We start from the raw sequence: 15385 nt of genomic DNA on the forward strand, positions 1-15385 counted from the left end.
TCAAAAACAAATACAGGTAAATGGATTGGGTATCTGGCTTGAGTGAAATCAGATCGCAATCTTTGTCTTTTCTTAATCAAATGTTCAGATTCCAAATTTGTGAAATGAGATTTTGCCCCTCCTATGTGCATTTTTGCAACCAAAAACACACACGCACATGAATTTGCCATTTTTTTTTTTTTTTACATTAGCTCTCAAACGTATCTTTACAAACACACAATAAGTACCCCCCAAAAAAAACAACAACAACTATGCATCAACTCCCAACATGTGACGTCACAGGAAAAACTGTCCATCGTTCCCCGTTGGGTCGTTGCTGGTGTGCCTAATTTTGTGCCTTCTTTCCACAGCCTGTCTCGGTGCACCTCCGCTCTTAGACCGACTTCACCCTCCCCTGCTGTCAATCTCCACACCCTGACTGTGTGCTGTCAATAATTGATGGTCTTTAGTGACTCTCAAAGGGTACCATAACAGGTCCGTCAGAAAATGTCTCGTATGTCATTTCTTCACAAGCCGTTCTCGAAGCTCAGAGAAACAGCCAAGCACTTAGCGGCATTGGGCACGTCGCCAGCCGTACAGTACAGTATACGCACCTGCGCGTGACCGTGCACGAGCGGGGTGTATGCTGCATGGGTGAAAGCGGCACCGAAGGAGGGAAAGGGGGAGCTTTAAATGAGTGGGAGGCGGGGGGTCATGGAGGAGGGCTGATAGAATTATTGAGTGAATTAATTCAGCCTTTGCCAGCCCTGATTGACTGTATACTGTAGCGCAAACTTGCATGTACAGTACAAACGTACTCGGCATGGAGGAAGAAAAGAAGGGAAACACGCTCTTCCCGAGAAAGAGAAGTTTCACTTTCGGGGCTTATGGAAGGTGAGTAAACATACAGTTTCAAATGTGTATTTGCGCTGAATAATTAACACGCTTTTTTTTTGGCTGCGATCACCACTCGGTGAGCTTTTCTGACTTTCTCGTTGACAGCGTGGAGCAATCCGGGGACGAGGCAGGGTGAGGCTTTATTCCTCATTTATTGAAGCCCTTTTGACCTGACGTGACAACAAATACGGTGCAGGAGCCGGATGAGGAATTTGCTTGTGTGAATCCACTTGTTGCCGCAGAGCTGACAACGCAATGGACGTTTTGGACTCCCCAGTCTATGCCAGCAAGCCGGTTCTCTCTGCCAGCAACAGCCAGAAGGAGACCGAACTGTTTGAGATCATTGAAAAACTCCAGGTACGTTCTTGTGAGGTGATACGAGAAACGAGTGAAAGATTATTTTTGTCATCAGTGGCTCTTCGGTGCATCAGGGTAGCAGACTTGATGAGCAGCGATGTGAATTCCCTCTGCCTCTTAAGGTTAGTTCCCCCCCCCCCATAAAAAAAACAAACAAATATATATCTATGTAGATTTGTTTCTCCAGTCAAGCCACACGGGCCCCTCATCATGGTCTATTTTAGTCTCAGCTTTTGACGATAGGTGGGGAGCTGCCGATCATCCTCCCGTCGAAGGTGGGACGCTACTGGATTGACCCACCTTTGGAAACGCTCGCACACGTCAGTCCCACCCCCTCCCGTCACGGTCTCCAAGCAGACAGCTACGAACTCATGGAAAGGGACGCCGAGGCCAAAATCTACCACAACTTCTTCCGCTCACGGGTGAGTCTGCTACTTGTTCCTGAACTGATGGTTGGAGTTTATTTGCTTTCTGGTTTATTTGTCGTTCCTTTTTTATGAAAGTCGCGACTACAGTACAAAATGATGGTACCCAAATCCATCATAAATTTGCAAGCGTGAAATTCTTACAGGCGGCACGGTGTCTCAGCTGGAAAGCGTTGGCCTCAGAGTTCTGAGGTCCTGGGTTAAATCCCGGCCCCGCCTATGTGGAGTTCGCATGTTCTCCTCGTGACTGCGTTGGTTTCCTCCCACATCCCAAAAACACGCAACATTAATTGGACAAGGTCACCGATGGTGTAGTGGTACACACACTGCCTGCCTTTGGTGCGGGCAGCGTGGGATCAATCCCCGCTCAGTGACGGTGGCGATGTCTAGCCCTGCGACTGACTGGCGACCAGTTCGGGGTGTACCTTGTCTCCTGCCTGTTGACAGCTGGGATAGACTCCAGCACTCCCCTCGACTGTTGTGGGGATAAGCGGCTAAGAAAATGGATGGATGGATGAAATTCTTACTTGTCTGCCCCCAACTTGACCTAAACTCAAAGAATAGTTAAATAGTCTGTGACTTACTACACTTACTACTACTACTATTACTATTTATTTATTTTATATATATATATATAATTGTATATTTATTATTTATTTATATACTACTATTACTATTACTACTTACTACTTTCTACTGTGATTTTTAAAAGTCTACACACCCCGCTGACATAAAAAATAAAATCGATCCAAGATGAATCAGTTCAAAATATATTTTCCACAATTTATGTGACCAATAACCTGCACAACACAATAGATTTTTAAATCTTTTTGAAAAGGGATGTAAAATTTAACTTTTTAAACAAGTGTGCTCACCTTCTTGTATAAGTGGGTTGTGATTGTGTTCAGGATTAACCACTCACATTCAAACTAAATAGGAGTGTCTAATTAAACCCAAATGAACTTTAGATGTTCGAGAAGGCTGATCTTCTCTGCATTCTACCAGAACCCTGAAGGTTTTGTACACGCATTGACTGCTACTTCAAACCTTTCCTAACTGTGCATCCCTCCAGCATGTCTGAGGCCCCAGTTCCACCCTAAAATAAATAAAAAAAAAAAAATGTCCCAAAGCGAAAGTGAAGTGAAACATGCTTCACTGATGGTGTTTCTCTTTTTGATGATCAGGGTGCTGTGTTTGTGCCACAAATACTTTTTTGAAATTATGGGGGTAAAAGTGAAAAGAAATGTTGCTTTCATCAGACCAGAACACTTATTCCCAGTGTGTGGTGGAGATTTCGTTACATTATCTCAGTTGTTTATTTTTCCTTCCACTCTCGATTTTTTTTTTCATTTGAGTTATAGAAGTTGTAGGCAGGATTATCCAACCATCCATCAATTTTCTTAGCTGCTTTCATGTGATCAGTACTTCTTTGTCTACCATGTTGGGGATCAAGATTACTGTGAAAGGAAATGAAAGATATGTTTGTTCATGTTTCCCGTCCATCCCTCCATTTTCTGAGCCGCTTATCCTCACAAGGGTCGCAGGAGTGCTGGAACCTATATAGGCTGATATGACGAGACATTATCACATAGGTATGACATTCCTACTTGAATTCACCCCCCCCACTCGCCCCCCAAGAACATAATTCTATATTTTTTAGAATAGTGATTTTGTCCAAAATTAAAAGCACAATCTTATAAGGATGCATTTCATTTTTTAAATTTAACATTAAAAATATTACTTCCTTCCCATGTTACACTTTGACTTCAATCTATCCATGAATCCAGCTGTTTTCTTAGCCGCTTATCCTCACAAGGGTCACGGGGGAGTGCTGGAGCCTATCGCAGCTGTGAACAGGGAGGAGGCGAGGTACACCCTGAACTGGTTGCCAGCCAATCCCAGAGCACACGGAGCCAAACAGCCACACTCACAATCGCACCTCGGGGCAATTTAGAATGTCCAATTATTGTTTGTGGGATGTGGGAGGAAACCGAAGTGCCCGGAGAAAACCCATGCAGGCACGGGGAAAACATGCAAACTCTACACATGGAGGGTGGAAATTGAACCCGGGTCCTCAGAATTGTGAGGGCATCGCTTTCCAGCTTATCCACCGTGCTGCCTCGGCCGCATTAAAGATGGAAAAAACATTTTTAAATGACTTATCTTGGTCTCAGTTTTTTCACATCACAAAAATTTGGATTTGAACATGGGTGTGTCGACTTTTTTAAATACCCACAATATGCCCTCATCTGCGTGATTCGGCTTTGCTGTGTGAAGTTAGCATGTTCTCCTCATGCTGGTGTGGGTTTAGGGTTCAATACCAGATCGAGTTAAACCTTGTTTTGACTTTGTCGTGTTTCATTTGAACCTCTTTTTGTACTCGTCAGTATCATCATTCATTCACAGCGGTCGATCCGACATTAGGCCCACTGGTCGTGTCTGTGTGTTTGGAGGAAGAGGAGAACAGGATGCGGGTCATACTAAGGTGAAATGATGCTTACCTTGCCCCACATACGCTCCAGATGTGAGTCAACGAAATTTTCTGCGTCTTCCCTCGCAGAATGAGAGAGGGCTCTCGACATGGAGTTTTCTCCCTGTCGCCTTTTCACGGCATTCCATCTTCTGTCGAACTGGCAAAGGTGCGCTGTTTTTCATTATTACTACTTGACTATCCCAGCAAAAAGAAGTGTTATGTATAATTGAAAAAAAAAAAAAATACATACGAACCTAATATGCTGTTTTGGCCGCAAACGTCCCAAAGATTGAGCTTGTGCGGCACTCGGCCCGAGGCAAGTGAAAAATAATAACCTTATTTTTTTTCTAGATGCTGTGCGACAGACTGACTGTCTCAAGGTTCGAAGCGGTCACCTACCTCAAGGTAATTCTTTATGACCAGAAAAACAAACGTAATGACTTCATTTTTATTAAACTCTTATACGGCTTTTCTCTTCATCCTCCAGGCTCCAGTCCTAATAAGTGCATTTGATGAACACAGAATGTCTTCCAATTTCAAGTTTGGTGTATTGTACCAAAAAGAGAATCAGGTAGGAACATTATTGGTGGTCTATGTCCTGCATTTCATTACTAAATTGTGAGAAATTACTGTAATGCAGGGGTGTCAAATACATTTCTGCCGTGGGCCGCATAACTTCCGCAATTTCCGACCTATAAGCCGCGACTTTACTCACACGCTTTCAACCCTGCGGTTTATGCAGTGATGGCGGCTAATTTGTGCAAGCGGGCACTCGAGGGGAAAAGGTAAGAGTGAGGCCGAATACATGTGCGGAGGAAGTGACTTTTACTGGTCTTGCCCTGTTACCGCTGCGCTAGTGTGTTACTGCCGTGTCTCAGTGATTTTTTTTTTTACCAGTATGCCGTACGCAGTATGCGTAACTCTGTGTGCCGTCTTTCTTTGTAAATATCTCGTGTTTCAATGTGGGTTTCAATGTGGGCACTTGTGGGTTTTACACAGCTGCGGCGTATGCATGCACCAAATAGTATTTTACTTTGCAAATGCACTGAGTGAGGCATATAACCAGGTGTGCTCTGTAGGCCGGAAATTACGGTAGTTGTGGTTTCCCTCAGTGGGCCATTATTACTGTGAAAACATAAAAACGTTCAATCGCCTTACCAAAAATAATATCATTACATTATCATTTATACATCTGTTTTCTTAGCCACTTATCCTCACAAGGGTCGCGGGAGTGCTAGAACCCATCACAGCTGTCAATGGGCAGGAGGCAGGGTACACCCTGAACTGGTTGCAAGCCATATCATTCATGAGATATGAAAAATTAAAATTTTAGTACATATTTTCACAAGAATCACAAAAGTTGACACACTAGCTTTGCGTTCGCAGGCCACCTAAAATCATGTGGTGGGCCGGATCTGGTCCCCGGACCTTGAGTTTGACACCTGTGCTTCTGATTGGATGAGTGCATGTATAACAAACGGTATTAGGACCTGGGTAGTCATTTGGGGGTCCAAAGTTAAGATAATCCTGGAGCCCTCCACATACGCCATTTGCCATCATCGCTAGCGTGAATTTGTGTAAATTCTCCCATTTCCTCCTCGGCTGACACCGACAGCAGTATAACAACAAGTTCGGTGTGACTTTATTGGTGAAATAATGGATCTCCATGCCCAGGGACTTTGGAATTTTGAGGTACAGAACCTCTCAAGCACACTTAAATCTTTCTCCAGTTGACCGAGGAGGACATACTCAGTAACAATGAGGAAAGTGAGCCGTTCACGGACTTCCTGTCAATTTTGGGGGACACGGTTCAACTCCAAGGCTTCACCGGGTAATCTAATTAGCATTTGATCGGTGAAAGGGATCGTACATCGTGCCGGATCTCATCTGATTTTCCTTTTCTCAGATTCAGAGGCGGTCTGGATGTGTGTCACGGCCAGACAGGAAGCGAGGCGGTCTTCACTTCCTTTCACGGCAGAGAAGTTTTGTTCCACGTGGCGACCAAACTGCCCTTCACGGAGGGCGACCCGCAGCAGGTCGGCTCCTTTTGCGGGAACTTTGTCGGGAGTAACGGCTCTACTCAAGTAGAGTTGATGTTATTTTTCTGATAACATTTTTCTTTTCCTCCCTATATTTGATACTGGATACTATTTTATACTTGTACTTCCCATTCCATACTTTGTCAAAATTGTACTTTTTTCATACCGCTCCTGATTAAGACACAACGTTTAAACTTTTGAGTTAATACTTCTATCATGACTTTGCAACAGGTGCAAATAAAAATTCAGAAAAATGTCGCTCCCTCATCTCACAGCTGCAAAGAAAGCGACACATTGGCAACGACATCGTCGCGCTGGTCTACCAGGAAGGTCCGACTCCTTTCTTAGCAGATGCCATTCAGTCACACTTCCTGCACTGTTTCATCGTGGTCCGGAGGGTTCCGAGCGGGAAGACGGACGACACGGGCCGAACTGCATATCAGGTGGATATTAAACAGTTCTGGTCGTGTTTGTCTCTTTTCTAATACGGTAAGTGGCGCCACGGTGGAGCAGCTGGAAAGTGCTGGCCTCACAGTTCTGCGGTCCAGGGTTCCCGGACCCGCCTGTGTGGAGTTTCCACGTTGTCCCCGTGCCTGCGTGGGTTTTCTCCGGGCATTCCGGTTTCCTCCCACATCCCAAAAACACGCAACATTAATTGGACACTCTAAATTGCCCCTCGGTGTGATTGTGAGTGCGGCTGTTTGTCTCCAGGTGCCCTGCAATTGCCTGGCAACCAGTTCAGGGTGTACCCCACCTCCTGCCCGTTGATCAGCTGGGATAGGCTCCAGCACTCTTGCAACCCTTGTGAGGATAAGCAGCTCGGAAAATGGATGTATGGATGGAGTGTTCAGCATTTCCTGCTTCTTGCAGATTTCTGTCACAGCCAGAGAAGATGTTCCTCTATTTGGTCCCGTCCTTCCAGATCCTCCAATCTTCACAGATGTAAGAACCCATAAAACCATTCATTTTTTTTCTTCTTGAAACACACTTATGAATCTTTTACTGTGTGCAGTATGCACATGCTAAGAAGCATTAAAAAGTCCAGCATACCTCTGTTCTGTCTTAAGCACTGCCAACTGCGAGAATTCCTCCTGACCAAGCTCATTAATGCGGAGATTTCCTGCTATAAAGCTGAGCAGTTCAGCAGACTGGAGGTAGATGCTCGTCACACCTCGAGTACACAAACTCTGTTTGGTTTTCATCTTTTTTTTCTTCTTCTACCCTCCCTTAAAAAAAAAAAAAAATTGAATAAAAAAAGCTGCGCACTCGTTCATCACTCCTGGAGAGCCTGCAGGCGGAACTCTCCACTCGTTCGCACTGCATGCTGGGAGATCCATCATCCTCCTCTCTCCCCGCTCCTGAGAGTGTTAGGGGGGTGTCCGAAGGCACCGGGGGGTTCATTGAGAACTTTAAGGTCGGCTTACACAATTCTTATGACTTTGATCAATGTCACATGCAGTCTAATCTTGCCCATTTTTTTTTTTTTTTCTCAGAGGGCGATGAGAGTGCGGAGTCATTCCTTCGAGACCCTCGGCGCGCCCAAAAAAATCAGTGGCATCTCACCACAGAAGCCGAAGGTAAAATTGGACACCATCAAGAGTGTCTGACTGGAAACGCTTCAATATCCGCAATAGATCTAGGGCAGGTGGCAAGGTGGATCAGCTAGTAAAGCGTTGGCCTCACAGTTCTGAGGTCCCGAGTTCAATCTCGTACCCGCCTGTGTGGAGTTTGCATGTTCTCCCTGTGCCTGCGTGGGTTTTCTCTGGGCACTCCGGTTTCCTCCCACGTTCCAAAAACATACAACATTAATTGGACACTCTAAATTGCTCCTAGGTGTGATTGTGAGCGTGGCTGTTTGTCTCGACGTGCCCTGCGATTGGCTGGCAACCAGTTCAGGGTGTACCCCGCCTCCTGCCCGGCACTCCCCGCAACCTTTGTGAGGATAAGCGGCAAAGAAAATGGATGGATGGATGGATGGATCTAGGGGATCTCGGTGTTAAACTCATCTGTGTTGTGGGCCACATTGTAGTTACTGTTTCCCTCAGAGGACCATCATGACATCGTGATTTCATAAAAATCTTTAATCTCTTCATCATGTTTACACACGATATTTTATTAACTAGTTTTGAAGTCAGAAATCAAGGGTAACTCATTTTTTTCAACTGTTATTCATGTTTGATAACACAAAATGCTTGCGATATCTCAAAGTTGTCTTTTATGATTGATTGATTTGACTTCGCGGGCCACAAGTAATCATGTGACAGGCCGGATCTGGCCCCGGCCCTTGACTTTAACACCAGTGATCTAGGGGTATCATTTCCTCATTTTTTTTTCTGGACAACATCCGAGTGACAGTTTTGCCATCATGACTGATCATCAGAATCAGATAAATCAATAATGGTGGTAGTTGGAGAGCTTGGTGATTTTTAGGTGGCCCAGGAAACATGAAGTAGACACTATTTATTTACTTTAGTGGGCCACACAAAAATTCATGTGGTTTCAGGCATGACCCCCCCACCCCCCCAAACCTTGCTTTTTCTCAACCCTCATCAATAACATTCAATTGCTTTAACTTTTCTTTAGTAATCCTGTTAGGTACAAAACTATATATTCTGTGTAAATCTTCCATCCATCTATTTTCTTTGCCGCTAATCCTCACAAGGGTCGCGGGGAGTGCTGGAGCCTATCCCAGCTGTCGACGGGCAGGAGGCGGGGTGCACCCTGAACTGGTTGCCAGCCCATCGCAGGTCACATCGAGATAAACAGCCAGACTCACCATCACACCGAGGGGCAATTTAGAGTGTCGAGTTAATGTTGCATGTTTTGGGGATGTGGAAGGAAACCGGAGTGCCCGGAGAAAATCCACACAGGCACGGGGAGAACATGCAAACTCCACACAGCCGGGTCCAGGATTGAACCCAGGACCTCAGAACTGTGAGGCCAACGCTTCTGATCCACCGTGCCGCCCACATGGAAATCAGTCAAGTGGTTTTACGTAACAATGAAACCCTGAGAAATGTAGTTTTTCCATAAAAAGTAAACATTTGCTAAAACAATCCTTTACTGATCAAGAGTGGGGGAACTAATGAAAAAAGTTAATCACGTTTTTTCATAAAGCAGTGCTCACAAACAAAATAAACGCAATATCAAAATACGGCTATTAAATAAAGATATTGTTTTCAAAACTCTTTTACAGGCAGACAAAGATGGAGAGAGGTGAGACTCAACATCTTGAATTTAAATGATTTCCAATTCAAAATAATTCAATTCATATTAACACAATGAAATGTTTACGATTCCAGTGACTGCTTTGCACCATCTGAAGTCAAAGATCCCGCAAGTCCTCAAGAGGAGACGTAGAAGAACTCCAGCTTGGAGATTTTCGATGTGACCTTTGTGTGAACCTCATTATCTGCGTGAACGTTTCCTGTAAATAGAAAGTAAAGCTAGCGTTGCGGCTCGTGTAATTAGCATATTGTACTAGCAGCAGTCATGTCTCTTACTTAAGACAATCTAAATAAAAGACTTGCAAATGTTTGAGGAAAGGTGTGCATCATTAGGAATTATGAAGAATGCATGTACTTTTACATATGGCCTGAGTAAACGAGACTGCTTTACTTCAGAAATCCATCAAAACGTTTTCTATAGCAAGTACTATCTCAATGAAAAATAAGTATTATTTATTGGGTTTAGGTCAACCTCTAAGAACAAAACTTGGGAATTGTTGCACTCCACAGGAATCTAAAAGTAAGCCGTGTGAAGGAATTGTGTACTTCAGTATGTGGTAAAATAATGCAAAGTGTCCCATTTCTGCCAGTAAGAAACAACAACAGACACACACAAAAAATAATGTTTTCATATTGTTTTTTTTTTTTTTTTTTTCAAATGTTGGAGATGTGTGATTATTCAAAGAATAGCAACAACAACAAAAAAGTTAGATGCAGCTCGCTGGAAAATGGCCCGGCTACTTATGTGGTCATTGGAGCCTACAAGGTGTCCGCATGCATCATGTTGGTGACCCTGATTACAGGCGTTATTTTGTGTTCATGTTAGAAGGAAGACCGAGATGAACTATCGAATGTTTTCATAAGGACTTTGTTTAAAGTCTATGAGGAAAAGAATCATTGATAAGACACATGTGTCAGTCATATGTTCTTTGCTGGATGTGACAAATCTATTTTATTTACACTTAATGATAATAATTCAAAAATAATTACCAAACAAGTGCTGAGCAATGTGATTTTTGCACAGTTATTCAAAAGAAAACGACGTTTTTTTACGTCTTCTCCATGCTATGCTATTGCACTCCATGACCATAGGTGGCAGTAACTAACTTCATGCGTTCGGGCAAAGTGTATTTACAGTCGAGGTAGAATTTAATAAAATAAATAATTTGACATAAACATCTTTATTTTGTGATCAAACCAACGTAAATTTTGGTCTTATTTGAAGCGGGATTAAGTTTGACGTATTTTGAAAAAAAAAAACATAATAAGGAAGACAAAGTGACCTAAGAGAGGTTTTTACGTAAGACCGATCAATATTGGACGTGTTGAACTTTGACACACTGTGCACAGTGTGCAGGTTTTCCGGACCATTTGTTTTGATTTTTTTTAAGCCAGCCGGAAAAGATGAGCTCCAAGAAAGTGATCGAGCTGTTCTACGATGTGGTGTCTCCGTACTCCTGGCTGGCCTTTGAGGTTCGTCTACCGTATAATTTATTAATGACTTAAATAGCGATACTATTACAAGCTGGTGTCCATGTCGAAGCGGACTTAAAGTGACTCTTTTACAGGTCATGTGCCGCTACAGAAGCGTGTGGAACATTGAGCTCAAGCTGAAACCTGCGTTTCTGGGGGGCGTCATGCAAGGTTCTGGTAAGGTTATTATTTTTAACAAACCTCGGCAGAGGTGGCAAAAGTATTGCTTGTTTATAAAAGACGAATAAAAATAGAAGTACTAATGCAATTTTTGTACTTTGTCCTTGAACAGTCTGTTTTATTATTATTATTTCCCCACATTCTTTTAATGGTAAAATGCAACCAAACCGTCACAGTCTCACCCCGCAGCTACTGCAATCGAATCAGTGCAGGTCAAAGTAAAGCTCCAAATCAAATAAATACATACACAGTAGAATTAAATGCACGGTAAATGAGTGAATGAATAAATAAATCAGGCAATAAATGTTGAAAAATGCAGAGGCGCAAGTCAGTGCAGACTGTAGGCCAGTCCCAGGCCCCGATAAATGTGGGTTGTGTCAGAAAGTGCGTCAGGCTTAAACCTTTGCCAAACAAATATGAGCGTTCATCCAAAGTACTCCTTCCGGGTTAGTTATCGCTCGGGTTGACCACGTCCTCCACCGGGCCGTTAACCTAGGAGAGGTAGAAAGCAGGGTCTTAGCAGAAAGAGATGAGAAAAGCACAGACCTTAGAACAGAATGTGAGGACTATGACCAAAAAAAAATAAATAAATCAGGAGTTGGTTCACATAATGATTCTGAGAAAGATTATGTTGTGTGTCCAGGAGAGCAGGTGGAAAGCCAGTGAGGCAAGGATGTTAGGGCATGGTTCAAATTATTTAACTAGACTACAATGGAAGAGAAATGCAGTAAAGATTATTTTAAAGGAAGAGTCTACTAACAATGTCTTGGAGGTGAAAAGAGAATCAGATCCAGGGATAAGGATGAAACTTGAAATTGATTCAATTCACATCCTGCTGGGCCAATTAGTGTAATATATGATATATGTTAGACTATCACACGACAACTTACTTTAAACTCCGTCCACTCCTTGAAATCTTGACGCCCTTTGCACAATTGTCAGGGCAAAGTTTATAAAATAGTTGTGCGGTCAGCCATGATGTACGAATTAGAGACTGCGGCACTGAAAAGAAAATGAAGAAGGTTTAGGTTAAAGTATTTATCAGAAAAAATAAATGAAGTCAAAGTACAGAAACCTGAAAATCTACGTAAGCAGTGTAAAGAAGTATTTGTACTCTATTGGTTCCCACCATTGACATTCAGTGAATATGTCACCATGACAGGCAACAAGCCCCCTGGACTGGTTCCGAGTAAATTCATGTGGATGAGCAAGGATCTGTGTCGCCTGGCTGAATATTTCAATGTCCCGTTGAATCTTCCTTCAGACCCTGCAGAAACCATGTTCAGGAAAGGTATACAGTACAACCAAACAGCAGTAGTGCGCATGTCAACGGTTTAAAGTCCATGTCTTCAGTAGTTTCCATAGCGCAGTTTAAGTTTCCCTTAAATTTGAAATCACACCCAGTAGATTCATCCATTTTTTTTAAATGTTAAAGGGAGCCAATCCCAGCTACCATTGGGGATGGGGAAGAGTATTATGACTGTGTTTATGTATATACAATGCCGTGAAAAAATATTGGCCCTCTTCTCAACTTCTTATTTTTGCATAGTTTCTCCACATTAAGATCACCGAACAAATGTAAACATCTGACAATTATAACCCAAGTGAATACCAATTTTTTTTTAAATGGTTATTCTATTTATTAAGAAAAAAAAATATTCATTACGTGGCCCTGCGTGACAAAGTAGTCACCCCAACCACAGCAATGACCCATTCAGTCAAGGTCAGTATTGATGACACAACAATTAGGAAGTGTGGGGAGCATCAGCGTCCATGGCATAGTTCCGTGGTGAAAACCTCTGCTGATCAAAAAGAACACCATTATTTTGAAATAAATAAAACATCTGAATTGTTCCCAAGACTTTTGGGAAATGTGATGAGATGAACGTGGAACTTTATGGAAGGTGTTTGTCTCGTTACATCTTGTGAAAATGTAACGCAGCGTTTCAGATACAGATCACGACAACAACAGTCAAACGTGGTGGTGGTGGTGGTGGTGATGGTGGGATGGTCTTGGGCTGCTTCACTCCTCCAGGACCTGGACTACCTGTTGTTATTGTTGGAACCATGAATTTTAGACTTCAACAGACACTCCTGAACGAGAATATTTAGCCATCACTTGGTGACCTCAAAGATGAAGTGCACTTGAGTTCTACAGCAGAAAAGTAAACCAAAACATACCTATAACTTATCGTTCACATGGCTTTAAAAAAAAAAAAAAATGAAGCTTTTGGAGTGGCCTAATCAAAGTCCAAACTTTTGATTGAAATGCTGTGGCATGACCTTATAAAAAGGCCGCGTGTGGAGTTTGCATGTTGTCCTCATGCCCGGGTGGGTTTTCTCTAAGTACTCGCGGTTTCTTGCCATATTCCAAAAACAGGCATGGTAAGTTGTGATAAGTGTTTTTCCTCTTCTTGCAGGCTCCTTGAATGCAATGCGCTTTGTGAAAGCAGTGCAGGAGAAGGAGCCAGGCGGAGACCACCGAGTGGAGAAGGTGTCCAGAGAGCTCTGGAGAAGAATCTGGTGTGAAGACAAAGACATCACTGAGCCCGCATCACTGGCCGAGGTAGCAGCCCAGCCAGAACGCTTGCCTTGGAGAAATTCCAGCGTCCCCACCGGAAAGAAAGCTTCGATATTTCTGGTGTTCTTGTCCTCAGGCGGCGCTGAACGCTGGCTTGAGCAAGAGTGAGATTGAAGAGGTGCAGAAGCTGTGCACCACGCAGGAAATCAAAGACAAGCTGAAGAGTAGCACGCAGGACGCACTGGACTATGGGGTTGGTTCTTCTTCAGTTGCTGTCTCCCATCAGAACCGAACGTGACTTAAAATGTTTTTTTTTTTTCCACCCCCACTGTAATCTTGGCAGGCGTTTGGCTTCCCCATGATGGTGTGTCACATCGACGGGAAAGCTGAGATGTTTTTTGGCTCCGACAGATTCGAGATGATGGCCCATTGTCTTGGTAAGTTTGTTTGTTAATTTTCAGTTTATTGTAGTTTACAGAAGACAAAGTTCGTTCAATGTTTCTGTCAGCCAAGTATTTTTTTTATTTTTTTTTTCACAACACTTAAAAAGTGAAACCGTTTATTGTGGAGGATACGTTCCAGTCCCACCCGGAACATGTGGAAAATCCCCGATATAGAAACTATAATAAATCCAAAGTTTTACAGCCCTCATGCTTTAATAACTTGTAAACCTTTACAATTTTAAAACATTGTAAACGTGTATAAAGACGCACACACACAAATCTAAATCATAAAATGTACGGGAAATACAAGGCTTTGAGAGGCACGGCCTGTAATGTTGGAGAGTCGGCGTGTGAATGTCTTGTGAGAGCTGTGGCTGACAGCAGCTTCTGCACGGGTGTGCTGAACGTGTTTTACTGTCCGTCTACTGTTCAGTAAATTGCTGGAAATTGCATTTGTATGACGACGCATCTCCTTTCCCACTTTTAACAGTATTACGTTAAGTACACTAGTGCCTTGAGACCCAAATTTACTTTGTTCAGTGACCCTGCTTGTATCTCAAAAAACCTAAAAATACACGCATTTGACGGCCACGTAACCGATCAACACGGAAAATGTGAGCATAAGCCACAACTCTGTCTAATGTATTCTTCTTCTTCTGTGGTGTCAATTATCAGTTGGCAAACCACCTTAATCGTGTTTTACTGTCCTCAACTGCAAGAAAATCAATCTGAATCGATGGCTGGGTGTTGTGAAACTTTCTGCTGCTATCTAGCGGCGGGGGTGTGACGTGCACGCACAGCTCAATTTTTGCTTGTATTCCAAGACAAAATGCAAAAACGCTTGCAAGTCAAGGCACTCCAATGTCAAGATACGAATGGACTGTTAGTGTGAAAACAAAAGCACTGCGATTGGGGGCTGTGACTCATATGCATATACTGGACAGTTATTTCCTGTTTTTTATTCATTTTTTTCGTTCTGTTTTTTCATGAATTACAATGCCGATTTATTTATTTTTTGTTTTTTTTTTAAGGTGAAAAGTGGCTCGGACCTCAGCCTGCTCATCTTGCAAGGTCATCGGCCAAACTGTGAGACGAAAGCTGCCTTTCAACTCTAATCTCTGTTCACGCTCATCAAATCGTCGTCTTTTCTGAAAACTAACATTCATGCGTTGTGCCTCCTGAGATCACGTGACCACTTTTTGATGCTGTGTGTGACAAAGAGTACGTACACTATATTGCCATTGGAATAAATCGGTACTCCTCCAGAGGCAAAGGTCACTTGTTTTTTGTTTGAAGAGCGCGAAGACGAGGGTTATCGCTGACTCAATCCTCCTGAGAGCGCGGAGCTTGTCCTACGGGTTCCAGGGTTTT

General features: G+C 43.1%; 2 protein-coding genes across 2 annotated transcripts; both read left to right on the forward strand.

Annotated features, from left to right (window-relative positions):
• The first annotated feature begins 802 nt into the window (after positions 1-802).
• rap1gapl (RAP1 GTPase activating protein-like) lies at positions 803-9645 on the forward strand. Its single transcript, XM_061819019.1, has 18 exons — positions 803-873; positions 931-1008; positions 1119-1233; positions 1308-1355; positions 1458-1655; positions 4046-4143; positions 4219-4297; positions 4483-4536; positions 4619-4702; positions 5862-5962; positions 6038-6167; positions 6446-6613; positions 7041-7112; positions 7238-7324; positions 7429-7584; positions 7664-7747; positions 9367-9386; positions 9473-9645. The coding sequence occupies exons 1-18, from the start codon at positions 803-805 to the stop codon at positions 9528-9530; spliced, it is 1701 nt and encodes a 566-aa protein (XP_061675003.1). The 3' UTR covers positions 9531-9645.
• Positions 9646-10549: 904 nt separating this feature from the next.
• Positions 10550-15281, forward strand: LOC133500743 (glutathione S-transferase kappa 1-like). Its single transcript, XM_061819841.1, has 7 exons — positions 10550-10870; positions 10966-11047; positions 12213-12341; positions 13471-13616; positions 13708-13824; positions 13915-14008; positions 15046-15281. Exons 1-7 carry the CDS (start codon positions 10802-10804, stop codon positions 15102-15104), a joined length of 696 nt encoding a protein of 231 aa, XP_061675825.1. The 5' UTR covers positions 10550-10801; the 3' UTR covers positions 15105-15281.
• The last annotated feature ends 104 nt before the right edge of the window (positions 15282-15385 follow it).

Source organism: Syngnathoides biaculeatus, chromosome 5, assembly GCF_019802595.1.
Source record: "Syngnathoides biaculeatus isolate LvHL_M chromosome 5, ASM1980259v1, whole genome shotgun sequence".
Taxonomy (NCBI): domain Eukaryota; kingdom Metazoa; phylum Chordata; class Actinopteri; order Syngnathiformes; family Syngnathidae; genus Syngnathoides; species Syngnathoides biaculeatus.